Genomic DNA, 21,294 nt, shown 5'->3' with positions numbered 1-21,294 from the left:
TCCATCCATATTAATGACTACCTGATAATTGTCTGATCATTCCATTCATGCATAATTTTAAGGCTCGATTAACGATTTAATTTATCTAATGTGTACAATAAGCGGTAATTAGTGATTCGATAATTATGTAGCTCAATTAAATCAGGTATGAAAATAATTTGAAAATTAAAATCCCTGACAAAATTTACTTGTACAGTATGTAAATTCAATACGGGCAATAAATCAAACCAGTCATAGAATTTACCCGTGTAATCATGAATTAAAAAGTTTTTTAAGTTACGCTTAATTAAGACCCCATATTTATTTTTTGAAAATTTACCGAGCAACAATGTACTGCAAACATTACGATACATGACATGACATTACGAGATTTTTGTAGTAATTCGCACCAAGCGTTAACACGTGTGTGTTGCTTTACATTCCGGGCTGAATTATTTTGTAAGGTTAATATTTTCGATACAATTTAGGGGCGACCTACTTTTTATAAATTTTGTATTAGATTACTACACAAAATAATATAAATCTATTTTTAAGGCATTTTACGATAATAATATTAACTAACATTCAGGTAATGACCAACAGCATCAAACGTGACAGTGAGGTAGACGGACAGATCCTGATGACGTACGGACGAGTATACGTACTTGGGGTAAATAGTTTCTTTCAACCAAAGACAGGACAAAGACGGTCGAAAGACGGATCCAAAACGGTTGAAAGAGCGGTATCTCAAAGAGCTACTGAAGGGAGACCTTCCATTAGCTCTTAAGCGGAAGCTCGTCGACATGTGCATAATGCCAATCTTCACTTACGGTGCTCAAACGTGATCACTTACCGAGTTACAAAAGACCAAACTGAAGGTTTGCCAAAGAGCCATGGAGCGCAACATGCTTGGGGTGAAAGGATTGACCGGATCCGATACAGTACGTTGCTCACCACAACAGGCATCGTCGACGTTGGGGTCAAAACCGCCAGGCTAAAGTGGGACCGGGCTGGCCATGTACGACGTATGCACCCACAGAGGTAGGCTAAACTAGCCACGGAGTGGGTGCCACAACGTAAACGTCGTCATGGTCGGCCTAAGAGGAGAAGGCAGGACGACCTGGATGCATTTCTCAGCAACTGGACGGATGGAGCAGTTCATCGGGAAGATTATAAGTCTAGGGGGCCTCCCCCCTTTGCCCAGCAGTGGGACACTTTATAGACTCGTTAAAAAAATATTAACCAATCTAGTTTAACATAGTATGTCGAGCACGTTTAAATTTAATTGACTTCATATCTATAAATTATGTAAACATTGAAGATGCAACATAGAGTGCCTTCACACATAATAATTTAATCTGAAGATTATTATAACGGCTATTATTTCGTTTTTTATGGATTTATTATACATGGGAAGTAAATAAAAATCACGTAAGACTAGTTTTACGTTTATTCCTTATTTCGCTTTTCCGGTTTCTTGTTTTATATTTAAGAACTTATTATTACTCAAACATCAAATGATTAAAATAAATTTATTTTATTTTAAATAAATAAATAAATATAATAGGACATTATTACACAAATTGACTAAGTCCCACAGTAAGCTCAATAAGGCTTGTGTTGAGGGTACTTAGACAACAATATATATAATATGTAAATATTTATAAATACCTACTTAAATACATAGAAAACACCCATGACTCAGGAACAAATATCCATGCTCATCACACAAATAAATGCCCTTACCAGGATTTTAACCCGGGACCATCAGCTTCGTAGGCAGGGTCACTAGGTCACTACCCAATAGGCCAAACCGGTCGTCTTTTATATTATATATATTTTCCCTTAATAGAAATTTATAGCATCGCTCGCAGACGTATTTGGTTGATAAAAATAATATTTTTTAAGTAAATATTTATCAATTCTTATTTAATAAGTAGATGAATTTGCGTTATGACGAAGGCATTGAAAAATATTTACCCAGTAAAAGAGATGAAAAATAAACTTGGTCATATGAAGTAATCTTCCGTGCAATATATACTCACACTCACTCTGCACTCTGTGGTTTGGCAGAAGTATATTGCAGGGATCGGAAACCGGTATTTTTTGTATGGGAACGAAACGGTATTTTTTCGTTCTTTGTTAATTACTTCATTTCTAATTAGGCAATCTAATAATACGAAGTCGTTATCTGAAAACACAACTGAGTCCTACATTTAGAGTATAAAATAAACCGAAATATATGGTTATTTCGATGTTTTTGCAAAAAACCGGTTCCGATCCCTGGTATATTGTAAATAGTTATAAGGCATAAAACGTCAATAAACTTTTTTTTCATACCTAAGTATATTATATTATTATGCCCTCTCGCACATGAGAGGAGGCCTGTGCCCAGCAGTGGGACGTATATAGGCTGAATTATTTTATTTTAAGTATATTATTAATAATATATGCGCGTTATTGGCGCTACGGGCACCACAATAAACGACGCCTTTAGGGCTCTAGGCATTTTACATTGAAAAAATATACACTGCATAATCTGACTACCTACCTACCCAATAAACTTTTTCATCTACTGGTTTTGAGTCCTAGATGATAACTCCTTAAAAAAATACGCGTGAACTCTGTACCCCTAGTGTAAATAAATTCGATTTCGAAACGTGACGTACGCGTTTGCGTTTAGTCTCATTTTGTATTGGATTTAGAAAGAGCGCGCCAAGCGGGACGTTTTGGAAACTCAAAATCCTATACAAAATGAGACTTAACGCAAACGCGTTCGTCACGTTATGATGTCGATTAAATTTACACTAGGGGTAGGGGTTGCATAGTTGAAATATTACGAAAGCGTATGTCAATCAATATCACGCGTGAACGATTAAAAACAATTTCCCTTTACACGATTTTTTTATTTAATTCCTTGAAATGTACAAACAAGTAAACGAATTAAATTAACCAAGCGAAGCTATGACGTGATCAAGTTAACCAGCGTGGCGAATCTTTAATGTGAAGTGTTTTGCTAGTTTTATTTTAATCGCATGAATCATATTTAAGTTCTTCCTGGGCAGAAAAGTATTAAAAAGAGTGGGTAAGTACTATAACTAGGCTAAAATTTCTGTTCCTTTTTTTCCTTTCTTCCTAGCGTTGTCCCGGCATATTGCCACGGCTCATGGGAGCCTGGGGTCCGCTTTGACAACTAATCCCAAGATTTGGCGTAGGCACTAGTTTTTACGAAAGCGACTGCCATCTGACCTTCCAAACCAGAGGGTAAAACTAGGCCTTGTTGGGATTAGTCCGGTTTCCTCACGATGTTTTCCTTCACCGAAAAGCGACTGGTAAATATCAAATAACATTTCGTACATAAGTTCCGAAAAACTCATTGGTACGAGCCGGGGTTTGAACCCGCGACCACCGGATTGCAAGTCGCACGCTCTTACCGCTAGGCCACCAGCGCTTCAAAAATCTGTTACTTATTTTAATATTGTAACAGAGGGTTGAGCTATTATAGTCCTACTTCTAACCTAGCCCAATGCGAATCGGAGATTTCACACAATACTTGTGAATTCTTCGCAGTTGTATGAAGGTTGTTTTGCCATATTTCCTTGATTAAAAAACTCCTGGTAATAATGATAGGTAGCATCAAATCTATCAGTGCTTCTTTGATTTGCAAAGGTCTCTTAGCCACGCATCTGGAATACTTTCTGAAATTCTACCATCAAAGGCACCACTCATTCAATCTAGGTCTAAGTCGTACATTAACATACAAATTAATATGTAAATAAAATTGTTATTACACCAATTACAAGTAATCCGAAAATTCTGGAAATTATCTTAGTAATTGATTCAATCTGCCAAGCCTAACTTAATAGTTCTATTTCACTAACTTTTCACGTCCGAATTTTAACTTGGAAGTGCAGAAAGACTCTCTCTTGTATATTTTATTTTATGAATTTTATTGGAAATTACCTAAAAGGAGAAAAACTTAACATATATCGCAGTTGTATGGTTTCCCGCCATCAATCATGTTAAAGCTAACTCATAACATAACCTATTATAGTTTGTACAAATCATTTTGTAATTAACGATATCAGGGGCCTATTGCATGATAAAATACAAGCTAATATTTTTAGTGATTTTCTATGTAAAAACATTAATACACAGTTTGTATTTTATTATGCAATCCGGGCCAGTAAATAATAAACTATGTGGGTTTTGAAATAAACTACCACCAATGTTAACCATAAACTATTTAAATTAATAATAATAATAAATAAATAAACAAATATTATAGGACATTATTACACAAATTGACTAAGTCCTACAGTAAGCAGTACAGTAAATTGAAATGAAAATCTTTATTTTCAGGCAACTATGGGCCCATATGGACCTTAAAACTAGCATTCATATCATAAAATATATAAAAGTGTTCAAAACGTCGGGAGGTATTTTGAATTCATCATCTTCTACTTTCCATCTTGTTACCCTCTGCTGGGGTACCATTTTCTTCCACTGACTTCGGTCCTGGGCCAACTAATCCCAACAAGGCCTATTACCCTCTGGGTTGGAAGGTCAGATGGCAGTCGCTTTCGTAAAAACTAGTGCCTACGCCAATTCTCGGGATTAGTAGCCAAGCGGACCCCAGGCTCCCATGAGCGAGGAAGATAAGTACAACACAAGCCTTTTTGAGCGTAATATGGGACTAGATCGATCGACGCTCCACTATTTTGGTCTAAATTTAATCAGGCATCGAAATGAGTGAATATGTTATTCCGACTCACTCGGCCGTATTCGAACATTCATTATTCAGTGTAACGAAAAAACGAGTCTTGGGATTAGTTGTCAAGCGGACTCCAGGTTCCCATGAGCCGTGGCAAAATGCCGGGACAACGCGAGAAAGAAGAAGAGAGACTCCGGTCCTGGGCAGCTTGGATAACCTCCTCCCACCCTATCTCCAATACACCCAACTCTTGCTCCACGAAACGGCTCCAAGTAAATTTAGGGCGACCATGTTTCCGTTTTCCGGGCATCTTACAGGTCAGGGCCACTTTGGATAGGTGGGTGTCAGGCTTCCTGAGGATATGCCCAATCCAATGCCGTTTGCGCGTTTGGATCTCCTAAATTCATCATACGCGATATAATCCGTTTACACAGTTTTACTTAGTGTTGGCAAGAACTCGAGTCTTTTGAGTCTGAATTTGAAGAACTCAACTTGTGTTTACGAAACTCGGCGCTTAAAAAACTTCAGTCTTTTAAGTCCCGAGGCGAGTCATTTATTGTGTCTTTTTTAAGAGAGCTCAAAAGGACTCGAGCCTTCGAATAAAGACTCCGTTAACAATTTCATAGGCTTAACCTAAATAAAAGTAAATAAATTTTGCGTTCTTGTCTTATTTGTGTGCCATAACTAACATATTACTTGTCTAAGCATTTCGAAATTTTGCAAACAAAAATTGAGAGTTCTCTGAAAATGACTCAAGTCCCTACAAAAGACTCGAGTTTCTAACAATTTGAAAAGAACTCGAGTTTCGAGTCGAGACTTAATATGTGAGTCTGAAAAACTGAGTCGAGTTTCAAAGCAGAGGACTCAAAGGAGTCTTAAGCAATACTAGTTTTACTCTATGAGTAACTACGCGGTAACCGAAGACAATATTACTATATGTACTTAAGTATTACACTTAGCAAAGTAAAGAGAAATCTTAAGAAAACAAACGGTAGCAATGCAAGATAAACCGTTACACGAGTACTTTCGGAAGTAATATCATATTTGTCACTCACGTATGAAAGCATGTATTACATGTGATACATTTAAAAACACCACTTCAACTAAAAACAACTTAACCCATTATCAACTTAAAGTTGTTCAATATAAAGTCTATTTTTATAGATGTGAAAAATGGCGTATGAAACATTTAGATGTAGAGAGTTGATATTAACAATGCACTAGAGACCAAAAAAGTGCACTTATTTTGCGACATGTCGGAGAGAATTGGCTCCCACGATTATATTTGCTTTTCTCGGATAATGTTGCAATTAGCTATGTGAACGGGAAATTATTAAGAAAAAGGTGTTAGGACATCACGCGAGTTGAAGATATTGACCAACTTTACGGCTTTATAGGCCACTTCGAATGTGCACCTGAATAATTGTTTATTTAAAAGAAAAAACCTTATTAACATTTAAAATATACCTTGCGGCCCACATTAGGCTATGCCTGTCACGTGGCAGCCAGATTCAGTTTCAAAAAAGTAGTTACATATAAAAGCTATAGTTACTTCGGCAACATACAACCAAATATAAGGTTAATTAAGACCTAGGTAACATCATTAAGAGAGAAGTACGTATAATAGGTAATCTAATAATGAAAGCATGCAAAAAAAAACACTGTGTGTGTATAGGTATGTGTGTGTGAGTGGGTGTGGGACATCAAACCGATATTTGAATCCCATACCTTTGTGTAAGGCCTGAGTGGACGCTCAAAGCGGAGCGTTCGGCGGGGCGTACAGCGTGGCGTCGGGCTCACGAGTGATTTGAGCAGCGTGCACTCAGGCCGCTCCTATACGTTTGCATATACTAGCTGCAGACAGTCTAAGATGATGGTTAAGGGCATTGATCACAAAAGAACCAGGTATCTTCTGAAACTAGGTAAGAGCAGTCTGAGAATATTGACAGGTATCATTACTGGTCACAATACTCTCAACAGACATCTCAAGGTAATGAAAAAGAATAGAGACGCCTCCTGTCCACGCTGTGGTAAGGAGGAAACTAGCTTCCATCTACTAGCAGAATGTATCATGTACGCGGCACTGCGATATAATACATTCGGTAGTAGAGACTCACTAATAGAAAACGAACTAAAGGACGTCGAACTAGAAAATAAATAAATAACTTAAAGATGTCCTTCTGTTCTGCAGGAAAACAAGAAGATTTGAGGAGATTGGTATGGGAATGCCGCCGGGACAGTAACCTGCAGCTCCAATTTCAGGGAATTGGGCTGAATGAACGCAACACGCGATCGACAGCCCGCCTGCTTCCGGCCGGGCGTCCCTACACTACATCTAGATCTACATACGTTTGTATTTGCTTAAAATGCACGCTGCACGCCCAACTCGAGCGTCCACTCAGGCCTCCTTACACTTAGTTGTCGTCCACGCGGGCCTCTCGTTGTACCTATAAGTGCATTTTTCTTTTACGTCGTGTCTACCACGTCGGAAGCAAACAAGCATATGGCCCGCCTGATAGTGAGCAGTCACAATAGCATATAGACGCCTGCAACTCCAGAGGTGTTAATTACGCGCAGCCGACCTGTGCACTCCTTTTTTGAACCCATTGCATGTGGGGACAAGTCTGAACGAAGAGAACACGCGAATGACACCTTTCAAATAACGGTTAGAGGTGAGGTGGCTTATAAAGCCATAAAGTTCCTGAGTAACCGAGTAGGCGACTGTAATCGTTCTTCAACGTCTTAAGTAAATAGGCTCCGTGATTGTTTACGGAATGTTCAGAAGATCGCTAAAGTAAACATATGTAAGTATTATGAAAAAACATATTCAATGAGACTTTAAAATTACAAAATCTAAGAAACATATACAAAGTAACTTAACACTAACATATTTTTTTTTTTTAATAAATATTAATATTATAGGACATTATTACACAAATTGACTAAGTCCCACAGTAAGCTCAATAAGGCTTGTGTTGAGGGTACTTAGGCAACGATATATATAATATATAAATATTTATAAATACTTAAATACATAGAAAACACCCATGACTCAGGACACGAATACATGCCCTTACCAGGATTTGAACCCGGGACCATCAGCTTCGTAGGCAGGGTCACTACCCACTAGGCCAGACCGGTCGTCAAAATGTTTGTATAATTGCGATGTGAAATGCGAAATCATTTTAAGAACTCATCTAGTTTGGTCTGCCGGTTATTTAATGACCAAGCAAAGGTTTTGTCACTTAAAGACATTGGTCACTCGGCAGTTTAGATTACAGCGATGTTCGGATTAGCCTGTGTACGGATTATCGAGGCCCTAACTGTATAAGCCATTTCCAATCTACTATTTAATATAGTAGAACGTGGTGTAACATTTCTTCTAACAAACTATGTTAAAGGTGATACAGACAGATGAAAGTTCAAAGCAATAAAAGGTTGCACGGTTTCACTAGTCAACCTGTATTGCAAATATTTGGCGACACGCAGTGCGTAGCTAATGTGGTATCACTAACGCCGTTGTTGCGACTGCAACTTAATATTATATAAAAATCAATGCAGTAGCTAAACGCAGCCGTCGGGCTCGGCTATTATTCGGAGGCTTTTTAAAAGCACCAATAGGAGCGCTCCACATAATCTGTATCGCGGCCAATTGGAAGCATTTAAATCTAAACCTTTTGTACTGATCAAGTCAAATATTGCAAATCACTCTTGCATCATCCTCCATACTTTCAACACCTATTTTCTACATTGAACCGTTTTGACAAGAACCCTTGTAAACCAGTACCTTTGGGATGATTATACTTCACTTCATTATAAATCGAAGTTTTATTTAAGTCGTCGAGATCCTGACCTGCACGGCGGCTACACCGTAAATTACATTAGTCTCGCAAAATTTTACAATTACAACAGACAGGCATTTCGACTGCACCAGTGATGTATGTAACTTCTTGTTATGAAATGGTTATAGACATGTAGCTTTCCATAGATGAGGGTTGTTATGCTTCATGTGCATAAGAAACGTATTCATAAGAGAAGGGTCCTTACGCCCCATATCCATTCTTCTTCTCTAATGGAAAGCCACTATTATTATTATTATTGGGGTCTTGCGGGCATTTTTTTTTTATACTACGTCGGTGGCAAACAAGCATACGGCCTGCCTGATGGTAAGCAGTACCCGTAGCCTATGTACGCCTGCAACTCCAGAGGAGTTACATGCGCGTTGCCGACCCTAACCCCCTCCCACCCTCGTTGAGCTCTGGCAACCTTACTCACCGGCAGGAATACAACACTATGAGTAGGGTCTAGTGTTATTTGGCTGCGATTTTCTGTAAGGTGGAGGTACTTCCCCAGTTGGGCTCTGCTCTAGATCTGGAATGACATCCGCTGTGCTGTGCCCTACCACACAGAGCGAGATGACATTCACAATGCCCATACCTCTCTTGTGGACGTAGTTTAAGGACATACCCGGGTCGAATTTGAGTGCCACGTCGACCAAGCAGCCATCTATTGTGACGGTCCTTTAAAGTTCATTACTAATGCCCGTTGAATCCAGGAAGTTCCAGATTCTTTGGGCCGTAATGTTCTGTACCTCATAGGGTTGCACTTGCAATACATGCCGCCCTAAGTAGGAACTTCTATTGGTGGTCCACAACACCTGATAATAGAAAGCCATTGATCAGCTATCAACGGACACATTCATGGACAAAGAAAGATTTTAAAGTACGAATCGTCTTCGTACAGTTATGCTGAGATGAAGTTTCCGTTGTCCGTTTGTTTCTAACCTGAGATATGTGCTAACGGCTAATAAAATAAAATAAAAATAAACAAGTGACTTTTCGTAGCATCTGTCATCCTGATAGACTTTTTTTTCGTTTGGCGTTTGTCAACACGATTTTTATTTTGGCTAGGTACCCAGGTTGGGAACTCTAAGTTACGTATTTTTTGCCGCTGCCCACGACATCATCCGTGTAGAATTAAAATATTAAACTGCTCCATTCACTCCCCGGTAGTACTCTCGTACTACTTTGTAACCCATATTGTTTACCCCTTTGGAGATGAAAACCGGGATGATAGGTAATTATCATATATGTTTTTTTCCAGATTCTAAAATATCTCTGTGCCACATTTCATCGAAATGTATACAGTCATATTCTCGTGATTGAGGAACACACCATACTACCAAATATGAAAACACCCAAACAAATAAATTATCACATTTAAATTATTAGTAGGAAGTTGTATAAAAGTAAAAACCGGCCAAGAGCATGTCGGGCCACGCTCAGTGTAGGGTTCCGTAGTTACTCTTCCGTCACAATAAGCTAAACTGGAGCTTAAAGTATAGTAAATTGTTAACCAAGGGATGAAACGGTACCTTTCACCCGAGTTAAACAAATAGGCAAATTTGCATAATCAGTACCTAACAGTAGCGGCGCGTGGAAATTCTGGCTAGGCAACTCGGAACGAAAAGAAAACCTAATTTATCATTATGTACTTTTTTTCATGATAGAAGTGAAGCATGCGCTAGGTGTATCCTTGGGCGCGACCTTTTGCAGTTAGTGAATAACCACCTTTGCCATACTATTATACACAAAAAATACAAAATTTCACGGGCTTAGTAACTTTATATATAAATTTGTGCACAAAAATAAATAAAAACATTTAAAAATCTAATAATAACAACACGCCTTGGTAACAACCGTGACTAACATTATTCCATTTTCACCCACGAATTTTAAACGTTCGTTATCAAATAATTAAACTTGAGATGAGACTACATAAGATGGATTTTGTATTAAAATTTATCTTTTTTTAAAACATTATTACAAAAATTGGTATTAATGATAGTAAAATACAATAAAATTTTACCCATTTATTCAATTCAATGTTTTTGTATGGCAATACAAACACGCGCGGCAAACGCACCCGATTCAAAATTGTGAAACATTACACTCCAATATAAATCTTCCCACTTTGTATTTAAGGTTTAAATTCAAATGACGCAGCATGGTAATATAACTGAAGTTATCGCGGTCGTGTACAGAGGGCCTACCACGTACCACGAAGGTTGCAAATAGCGAGCATCTTTCTCTGTCACCCTAATTACGCCATTGGAGTAAAAGAGAAAGTTGCCCGCAATTTGCGTACTGCGGTGTTCGCGGTAGGCCCCTCAGTACTCGCGGACTTTATGAATATGTGCGTGCATTTTTCCAATATAAACCTTATATTCTTACGTTTAAGGTTTTTATTCAAATGAATAACTCGATACAAGACCGAGTTGCTTTGAAGCTCATTCGCGCGCACTCTTTATAGCAAATTTTATGAGCGTGTGCGTGAGTTTTCGTATCTGTGTAGTGGCGCATGAATGAATAGTCAAGCTGAGCTTCTCTTCGCGCGCTCGCTATGATTAGTTGAAATGTAATCAATACTGAAGCTATAGTAAATCGTGTTAACAATTCCATGGTAATGTATTACGTAGTGTTTTCATTATGGATATAATATTTTTAATTTTAATGATGATTTATAAGTTTGGTTTATGTAGCAATAAATTTTAGGCAAGCCGGTGGGAATCGAGTTGTATAGAGCCGCCGCCCCTGGTACCTAATTAAAGTAAGTCTTTTTACTATGAAGGGAAAACTTTTTGCGATAACTCAAAAACAGCTAAACTGATCATGTCCGCTATAGTTTTCATTTAATGTCTTTCTTAAGCTCTACTTCCACGATTTTTTTCATATTTTTTGGACCTATGGTTCAAAAGTTAGAGGGGGGGGACACATTTTTTTTTTCTTCCGGAGCGATTATCTCCGAATATATTCACTTTATCAAAAAATGTTTCTTGAAAACCCCTATTAGTTTTGAAAGACCTTTCCAACGATACCCCACACTCTAGGGTTGAAGCGAAAAAAAAAAATTCACCCCCACTTTACACCCTAAAAAAAATTAAATTTTTAGATTTTATTGTACGACTTTGTCGGCTTTATTGATTTATATATCCATACCAAATTTCAGCTTTCTAGCACTAACGACCACGGAGCAAAGCCTCGGACAGACAGACAGACAGACAGACAGACAGACAGACAGACAGACAGACAGACGGACATGGCGAAACTATAAGGGTTCCGTTTTATGCCATTTGGCTACGGAACCCTAAAAACGGATTTTGGGTTAAGGAAATCATGCAGGCATGTTTAATACGATCTAATTAATTGATTTAGGAAAGTCAATAAATTTTCATTATTTTGAGAATGTTATATGTATTAGTTTTTATCTACCACGTACTTCAGTTGGATATTTTAAAATTGATTATTTACTGATCCTCAGTAGATGATCAATGTTTACAATAAATAGAAAATATCAATCTGGACAAAGGCACAAAAAAGCAACCAATATATTTAGTATTTTCCTTAAAATCGAACTATTGTAAAATAATATCTTGTTATCGGGTAATTTTATACATCCGTTTGCAAGAAAGCGCGAACGGACTCACACAATATGAGAAAAGATATGGATCCAATTAGAATTACTCATAACTAACAAAGTTGCAGCAAACTTCACGCATCGTCTCTTCCGTTATAATTCCGTTCCACGGTCAGTAGCAAGAAAAGCCACATGTTTACTGCTCGAAATTATCTCACTATGACTCTGATCTATATGAACAGGTTAAAAAGACCCCTTATTTATGAAATAACTATACTTTGCTTTTCAGATACTAATAGAAATTAATTGTATATAGTTCAATATTAATTTCTCCAAAAGTTAATAGAGTCGAACCAAGATAAGTTGGCAGTTATTTTGATAGCCCAGACGGTGCACGTGTTATTTTAAACGTCAAAATTCAATGAAATTCCTGCAAAGTTATATGTTGATCTGACTCTAAGATTATTGGAGAATTAAATGTTGAGAAAGCTGTTATATTTAAGTGAAAAAAGTGACAAGTTTTAACTGTCTGTATCTACCTAAGTTACCTCCACATACATGTAAATACAATACATTAGGTACAAATCCTTTGTTTTAGAAATAGAATAATAACAGTGTTACATTTATGCCGGCCCTCCCTGATTTTTTTTTATACCACGACGGTGGCAAACAAGCATACAGCCCGCCTAATGTTAAGCAGTCATCGTAGCCTATGGACGCCTGCAACACCAGAGGCATTACATGCGTGTTGCCGACCCTTTAAAAACCTGTACACTCCTTTTTTGAAGAACCCCATACTGTAGTCCCTCGGGAAAACCTCGGCAGGAAGCTCATTCCACAGCCGAAGCGTTCGCGGGAGGAAAGGAGATTATTAGTATGGAAAAAAAAAAACAGTTTACAGTAATAACAATGTGTGTTTTGAGTTACACTAAGTTATTGTAGTGAATCCTGCTATTGACTTTCGACGATATTAAGCATCTAATTCTTACCTGTGATAGATTGAGCGGCTGCCGCCCCGGCGGCGTGCTGACCTGGCTCGCCACCAGCGACGCCAGCGCCACCCGCTGGTTCCCCGACATCGCCCTGATGATGGGCAGGATCTGCGCGAACTTCCCCACATGATCCTTTCTCTCCAGCGCCCGCAACACCGCATCCCTTATCATCCCTTCTTTAGCCCTTAATTTATGTGAAGACTTATAGTGTTTTATGTTCCTTTTTGTCGTTGTTTCTGCATGCTCTTCTTCTTCAAACGAATCTATGTTATACTGTGGTCTGTGTGAATTGGTCACTCCATGCGGCTTCACAATCCTCACTGGAGGCTTGACCACTGTTTGATAATGTCTCGACTCCTGCGCTATCATAATCTCATCATCATGCGCGAACTCAAAGTCTTGTAAATCATCATCAGCTACAACTAGGATCACTAAAACTAAAGCAGAAATAAATTTAAACGCCATTGTCACTAGATTAATCTCACTTCACTGCACATTATTTAAATTATGCAATAGAAATCTTTGCGCATATCGTACGCGCACCGCTTTCGTCCGCCGCGCGTCGAATGAGCGCGCGCGCATGCGAGCATCTTCGCATATACCAGGTGTCAGATTATACCGGATCTGGTAACTTTCTCTCTTACCGGGTCACCTTTGGGTCACTAATGTCATTATTGATAAGTCATTGCGTTTATCAACGCGGTTACACTTAAAAGGTGTTGCATGACGATCTAACTTTTCTATAATGCATTCAGAAAATGAAATGTCAATCGAAATTATGCTTTATATGTAATACAGTAAAGACGCTTAGTGTTTTTACCAACTGGATGTTAGCGACAATGTAATTGTACAAAGATTTGATGGGATGATATTCCACTTTTACAAACATGCTTTCACACATGATTGTGTTACCGAATAAGTTATAATGGTTACAGATTTTGAAGCTTGATACGAGATTTACGAGTCATGTAACTGACTTTTATACGACCTATACTTTTATTTATTCACCAGCTATAAAACCTAAATGTTGTAAATGCCAATATACAGTTCGGATTCAGACAGCACCCAGCATGACTGCTGCAGTATATCAGCGCGACATTACTACCCAAAAATCAAAATGGTTAAAAAACCAACAAGAACTCAAGAGTTGAGAAGTAGGTCATTAGATACGTATCTTTATGTACTCCATTTCGTTCTATGGGCACCAAGTGGAATTCCATTGCAGAACTGAGATATTTGTATTTTAGTCAAAATGTCATCACCCTTATTACTTAGGCAACAAAGTCCACCGCTGGACGAGCGCGGCGAATGGTTTTCCGCGTTCGGAGCGGTGCGCGAACAGTTACTCTGCAGCAATTTAGTTACTTGGACTCCATTGCCCAGGTGATGACGATTTGACATTGATCTCAGTTCTGCAATGAAATTCCGTGTATACATATAAATACTTATCTAATGACCTAACTCTCATTTATGTTGGTTTTTGGATCAGGCTCTATACAAAGTAGCCAGCGGTCCTTTAAATTGTGATATTCAGCAATTCAGTTAGCAGTAATGTCCCGTTGCAATACTGTTTCAATAGCTGGTATAGTCTGAATCCGAACGGCACCCTCACATTACGTACACACGTTGGTGATAAAACCGTTTTTAGATGAGCGTTCATTATATAACAGATATTATAGTAAGAAATGAGGTGGTTTGTAAATTAGGATGGCATTTAGTTCGACATTTTATGAGATCGGTAGAACCGGTCTCTAGTCAATGATGTATTGTTGTGTACAATCATAAAATTGGTTTACAATGATGTGTAAGTATCAGGATCGACTTATAATTGGAGAATAACAATAGCGATACTTAATATTGTCTTCAGTTACTGCGATAGTTAATTATGCGTGAAATAAAATAATGGGAAAATTTTAAAATGTATTCGTTTCATTAATGGGCTATTTTTTATTTTGTAGCTTTCAGATTCAATTTTTAGACAGTTTTTTACTCATATTTGGTCACCGTAGCCTATGGAGACGAACAAGCAACGGTAAGCGGTTTTCGTAGTCTATGGATGTTGCTACATTAAGGGTATCACATGAAGAAATTGTTTCTACTATACAACCTAAAAATAAATAATTAATTTGAGCTATCGTTTTGTGTCCTGACCGCGGCGAGCTGTGATTGCTCAATTTCATTATAGTTGACTAAACCGTTAGGAAATGAATATTATAGTTGAGTTGGGAGCCCATACATGAAAAGTACCCAATTACAGTTTGGTATACGAAATCTTAATTCAACCATTACAGTCGACGGGTAGAAAAAAGAATTAAGCAACAAATTGAGCTTCAATCAGCGCCAATAAAAACTAGTTTTGAACATTTAAAACACTAGAAAATAGAAACTAATAGTTGTAGAAATAAAGTTATTAGCAATAACAGCAATCGTTGCTAAAGTGTATCAAAATGAGTGGTGATCTGAAAAGTTACAAGCGATATTAAATTTGCGCCGGTTGCAAAAATTTTCATGCAGCAATGAAGAAAATACCTGGTGAACGGTTTACCAATGACTTATTGGGAAATTTTATCCATACTAATATTGTAAATGCAAAAGTATCTCTGTCTGTCGGTTACTTCTTGGGGCTTAAGATTAGTTTATAAGATTTAGATGAAATTTGGTACAGAAATAACTTGAGTCCCAGAAATCATGAAGACGGGTAGAAGTTTGTATCGGGAATCAATAATAACCGGCCAAGAGCATGTCGGGCCACGCTCAGTGTAGGGTTCCGTAGTTACTCTTCCGTGACAATAAGCTAAACTGGAGCTTAAAGTATAGTAAATTGTTAACCAAGGGATGAAACGGTACCTTTCACCCGAGTTAAACAAATAGGCAAATTTGCATAATCAGTACCTAATTAAAGTAAGTCTTTTTACTATGAACGGAAAACTTTTTGCGATAACTCAAAAACAGCTAAACTGATCATGTCCGCTATAGTTTTCATTTAATGTCTTTCTTAAGCTCTACTTCCACGATTTTTTTTCATATTTTTGGACCTATGGTTCAAAAGTTAGAGGGGGGGAACACATTTTTTTTTCTTTCGGAGCGATTATCTCCGAATATATTCACTTTATCAAAAAATGTTAATTGAAAACCCCTATTAGTTTTGAAAGACCTTTCCAACAATATCCCACACTCTAAGGTTGAAGCGAAAAAAAAATTTCACCCCCACTTTACGTGTAGGGGAGGTACCCTAAAAAAAAAAAAATTTTAGTTTTTATTGTATGACTTTGTCGGCTTTATTGATTTATATATCCATGCCAAATTTCAGCTTTATAGCACTAACGACCACGGAGCAAAGCCTCGGACAGACAGACAGACAGACAGACAGACGGACATGGCGAAACTATAAGGGTTCCGTTTTATGCCATTTGGCTACGGAACCCTAAAAAGGAGATTAAATAAATTTGCTAATTCCACATAGACGAAGTTAGGGGAAAACTAGAATCTTGAAAGAGTGGGTGGTTAAATATGACAGCCTTAGCAGGATTTCGATTTAAAGATTCTTTATTTTCGTGTTTGTAGAATTCGCTTAAAATGAGAACTTAAATATTATTATATATATTTTATTTACATACTCGTATTCCTTGTCACAAAAGGAGCGTAAAATACTGATTACAATTACAATAAGCATTTGTCTTTTTTGTCGGTACGATTATTGATTTAAGTCACAGCACAGCAGATGTCATTCCAGATCTAGAGCAGAGCCCAACTGGGGAAGTACCTCCACCTCACAGAAAACCGCAGCCAAATAACACTTGACCCTACTCATAGTGTTGTGTTCCTGCCGGTGAGTAAGGTTGCCAGAGCTCAACGAGGGGGGTGGGGTTAGGGTCGGCAACGCACATGTAACTCCTCTGGAGTTGCAGGCGTACATAGGCTACGGAGACTGCTTACCATCAGGCAGGCCGTATGCATGTTTGCCACCGACGTAGTATAAAAAAAAAGTATTTGTATTCGGATTTATTTTGTAATAGCGTAAATTGTGTTTCATTAAATGTTTATTACATTCGATTTTAATAAAAAAAGTCGGTTGTTTCGACCAGATGTATAGTGATTTGCAGAGATAACTGACCCCCTGCAAACAAGTTTCTATGCAGGGGGTGGGGATTAGTTATCTCTGCAGCTTACCGTGCTATTAAGGTGCAATTTTACTTATAAAATGCTACGCCACGAGCAGCATTTCCGAGTTCCGTAGTAAATTCTATTATACTATAAGAGCCCGTGTTGTCTCATACGCTGGACCTTGTAGCTGAGGAGATCTGTAGCGAGGCCCATCATTTTCTATAGGGAGCGTGCATGAACTGTAGGAGGCAGCACAGGAGGCGTCAGATTTTTGACGCGAGGCGTAAATGTGATGTTTATTGTTCCGATGTAGCCCACAAGATGGCAGAGCCTACTATGCACAAGAAAACACGTGACGTGTAAATGTACATGTTTATGGTTCCGATTCAGGCCACAAGATGGCAGACCCTCCAACGCGCACGTTCTCTATTATAAGTACAAGTAATCTCCAGGTTCAATTTTAATGGCAATGTTTCACAGACAAATTAACATTAGCAGATTTTTTACAGATACGAAAGGCTACGGTGCACTTGTACGGGCACGTCTGAAAATATCGATACGAAAAAAGTGCCAAAAATATGTATACACGACTTTATTCCTCATGTATCAAGGTAATGTATACATATTTTTGGCACTTTTTTCATATAGATATTTTCAGACGTGACTGCACATTATATAATAGTACATTACGATACAAGTGCGAAAAATAGGAAATTCGAAACGAGTGGCGATAAATTAAAACACGACCGAAGGGAGTGTTTTAAATCGACACGAGTTGCGAATTACCTATTCGCATATGTATCGTACAACGTTTTACAGTACATATGGCCCTTTAAATGTTCGACACAGTAACGTAATATGCTACTTCTCGCACTAGTGCTATAAAGTAGCCCCATATGTACTGTAAAAGAAGTTTCTTCAACTTGGAAAACGTGTTGCATCCTAGAGAAAATTGACTTTTACTCTGAATCCACGAATCATCCTTGTAGTTTACTTTATCTAATAAATAAAGCTTCAGCTAGTTTGAATGAAGATGTTTGAAAGACAAAGCGACATAATGAGAACTATTACAAGTATGAAAGGCTGAGCAATGAGTTATAGAAGAATGATAACTGCCTATGAAACAGCACTTTCGTTCACCACAGCGCCTGCGCTCGGCGTTAAGCAACTTTGTTTGCATTGCTTACAGGCTGTTCACATTCTATACAACAGGCTTTACGTAAATTAAGATTTATATACACTTAGTGACTTAGTCACACAAAATATAAGGAAACGCTCCGAAAAGCCCTTCAATATATGACGTACGAAGACACAGAGAATCTACTAAAATAATAATAATAAATAATAAAAAATAAGTATAAGTATCGCCATACAGCGGGGAAATACGGCCAGCCTTCTAGGCACCTTGCCCATTGACGGCGATTTGGTCCAAATTTTTTCTTTAGTTCAAGTTGTTAGTAAGTTTTATTATGTATGTTTATTTCTTTGTTTTTGGATATTATTGTTGTAAAATGATTATAAGTAACATGACTGGACTGACAATAAGATAAATAGGATAATTATTCGATTAATGTATTAAAGTATTATGTTACTAAATAACCTAAACATATTTCATGTTTGCCATATTTCTGGCCAGAAACAAAGGGAATCCTAGTTCAAGCACATGTACACCATCAGAATCACCATTGTTTAAGTCTTTGTTTTATATTAATGTAACCATGGAATACGTGTATTAAATAAATTATGTTTATAATGTTTACATTTCACGTTATTTTATTTCGGACGACTAAAATACTTTTAGTAATGTTAACTGCGGTTATTCTCTCAATAAATACCCATAAGGTAAAAATAGATAAAAACTAGAACTTATAATCTGCCAACTTAATATTTCATTCAGGATATCATTCCAATTGGGAATATTTAACAGTTGCGGTATATTTTCGTCATCTCAATTTAAAAAAAAATGGTCTAAAGATAAAATACCCTAATCGCCCTTGTACGTTCAGGCCAGTCGTTTTCATACAATAAAGTAGATACCGTCAACCGGGATGTAAAGGATGGCGAGGTGTAGCCGATCCCAGCGTTTTCCCGCTTTGTTGAGACACGACTACGAACAGAGAACCCGCCGAGTGGGCTCCCGGTACTCAATGTGTTGAGAGCCCATCAACGTGCTCACTAGCGCCACTGCTAAATAATTGAGATTATTTAAATTTAACGATAGATATTTAAAATAGGGGGCCGCTACGTACTATATTCTGTACTTAAGTACCTTTTGAATACAACATAATAGTTTTTACGTTGCTGGATTCATCAATCTAGGCGTCCAAAATTAAAACGGCCGTTTTTGTTTTGAGTTCATAGATCGATGAATCCAGCAACATAGAAACTAGTTTGATGTATTCAGAAGGTACTTAAATACAAAATACAGTACGGAGCGGCCTCCTTTTTTTAAATATCTATCGTTAAATATAAACAATCACAATTATTTTTCAGTGGCGTTAGTGAGCACGTTGATGGGCTCTTAATAATTATTTTGGCCAGAGATGTAGAAAATATTTAGTCCCTATGATCTATAACGAGTTACCATCGGATTTGAAGACCAAAAGGATAACAAAACGAACATTTAAAAAGAAACTTAGCAATAATCTATTAAATAAAATAAAAGGTAAAATACAACCGCTATAAATTGTACACATGCACTGCATTTTTATACTGTATGATCAGATTGTAGCGTTTACCCCTTACTTCATGTCGTAAACAAAAGTATTATATCTGTTAAAAATAAACTTTAATAGCTATCAATAGAATTGAATATTATAACTGCCATATAGGGCTGCGCATGCGGTAAGGGGTTAAATAGATAAAAATATAAGTAGCATATAGACTACCTAGCTTGCATATTATAGGAGCTTCGTCTGCCAACAAACCACTCTGTGATTTGGCAGAAGTATATTGTAAATATTTATAAGGCATGAAACGTGAATAAACATTTTTTTATTTTATTTAATACAATACCACCATATTAGAAGCAACCTGTAGGCTCGAAACATGCGATGCTTCAATCACAAAGAAAGTAACAAGTAATATCGCCACCGCAGTTTAATCGGATAATCTAACGTTTTCCTCGTTTCTATAATACCCCCATAATAGCTGCTTACAAAGAGCCATCAGCATTCACCAATTTATCTTTATTGTGCGCAAAATTAACCTTTAATTTCATAGGAATAAGATTTAGAGAACAGTATAATGTTTGCAGATTTTAAAATAAAGTATTATTGTGATTGTAATTGTGTAAGTTGTTTGTTTTGTTTCAAAAGTGCGTTGTAATGGTAAGGTGTGTTAAAATCGCTTACCATCAGGTGATCCGTCTGCTCGTTTGCCTCCTCTACCATTAAAAAAAAAATTATCTATTGCACATGTTTTCAAATATGAAAGAGATGTTTCCTTGATGTGAAATACTAAATAACCGGTCAGTGGTGTGTCGGGCTATGCTCAGTTAAGGGTTCCGTGTAGGGTTTTGTGTTTATATTGTTAAGAGAAAAGAGGACGGCCGATTCTCCATACAAACGTAGTCCCCATTTTCCTCTCTGGAAATTGACATTTTGGAAAATATTTTTACATAATTTGATGTATAATGCCCGAACGTACGTACGATACGTTTGACTTTTTGTTGATTTTTTATTATTATAACAATTAGGAAGAAAACAATTCGAAATAAAATCAAACTTATTGGCATAGCTGTGGGTGATAAAAAATTGGGTCAAAGCCTACAGGTATTGGATACTTAGGACGGTGCGCGTTTTTAGTATGGGATTGGGTATCTGTACTAGTATTATATGATCTGTGGTCAAAGTATTTCCGATAATGTATATCCAGAGAGGTAAGAAAAACGTTTTGTGCGCAGGTCCTTCACTTGCGTCTTAAATACTATGGATATGTTGGTGATATTATGGCACGCATTATATTTTAAGTAACTTATTTTTCACCACACCCACTGGTAAAAGACCTCCTGATTGTTCAAAAACGAATGAGAAAGTAGCTTTTTGTTCACATGTGGGGCAAAGTAATCAGATGGAAATTTTGAGATGT

General features: G+C 37.4%; 1 protein-coding gene across 2 annotated transcripts in view; it reads right to left on the bottom strand.

Moving 5' to 3' along the window:
* LOC133519567 (neurotrophin 1-like) overlaps positions 1–13,657 on the bottom strand; it is a 37,867-nt gene extending 24,210 nt beyond the window's left edge. For both annotated transcript variants that reach the window (XM_061853575.1, XM_061853577.1), the window contains exon 1: positions 13,099–13,657. In XM_061853575.1, the coding sequence (XP_061709559.1) occupies positions 13,099–13,566 (468 nt within the window). In that variant the 5' untranslated portion in view covers positions 13,567–13,657. The remainder of the gene's footprint in view (positions 1–13,098) is intronic.
* Positions 13,658–21,294: the final 7,637 nt, after the last annotated feature.

The sequence above is a fragment of the Cydia pomonella genome, chromosome 7, assembly GCF_033807575.1.
Source record: "Cydia pomonella isolate Wapato2018A chromosome 7, ilCydPomo1, whole genome shotgun sequence".
Classification (NCBI taxonomy): Eukaryota; Metazoa; Arthropoda; class Insecta; order Lepidoptera; family Tortricidae; genus Cydia; species Cydia pomonella.
This window is presented reverse-complemented; position numbering and strand designations above follow the sequence as displayed.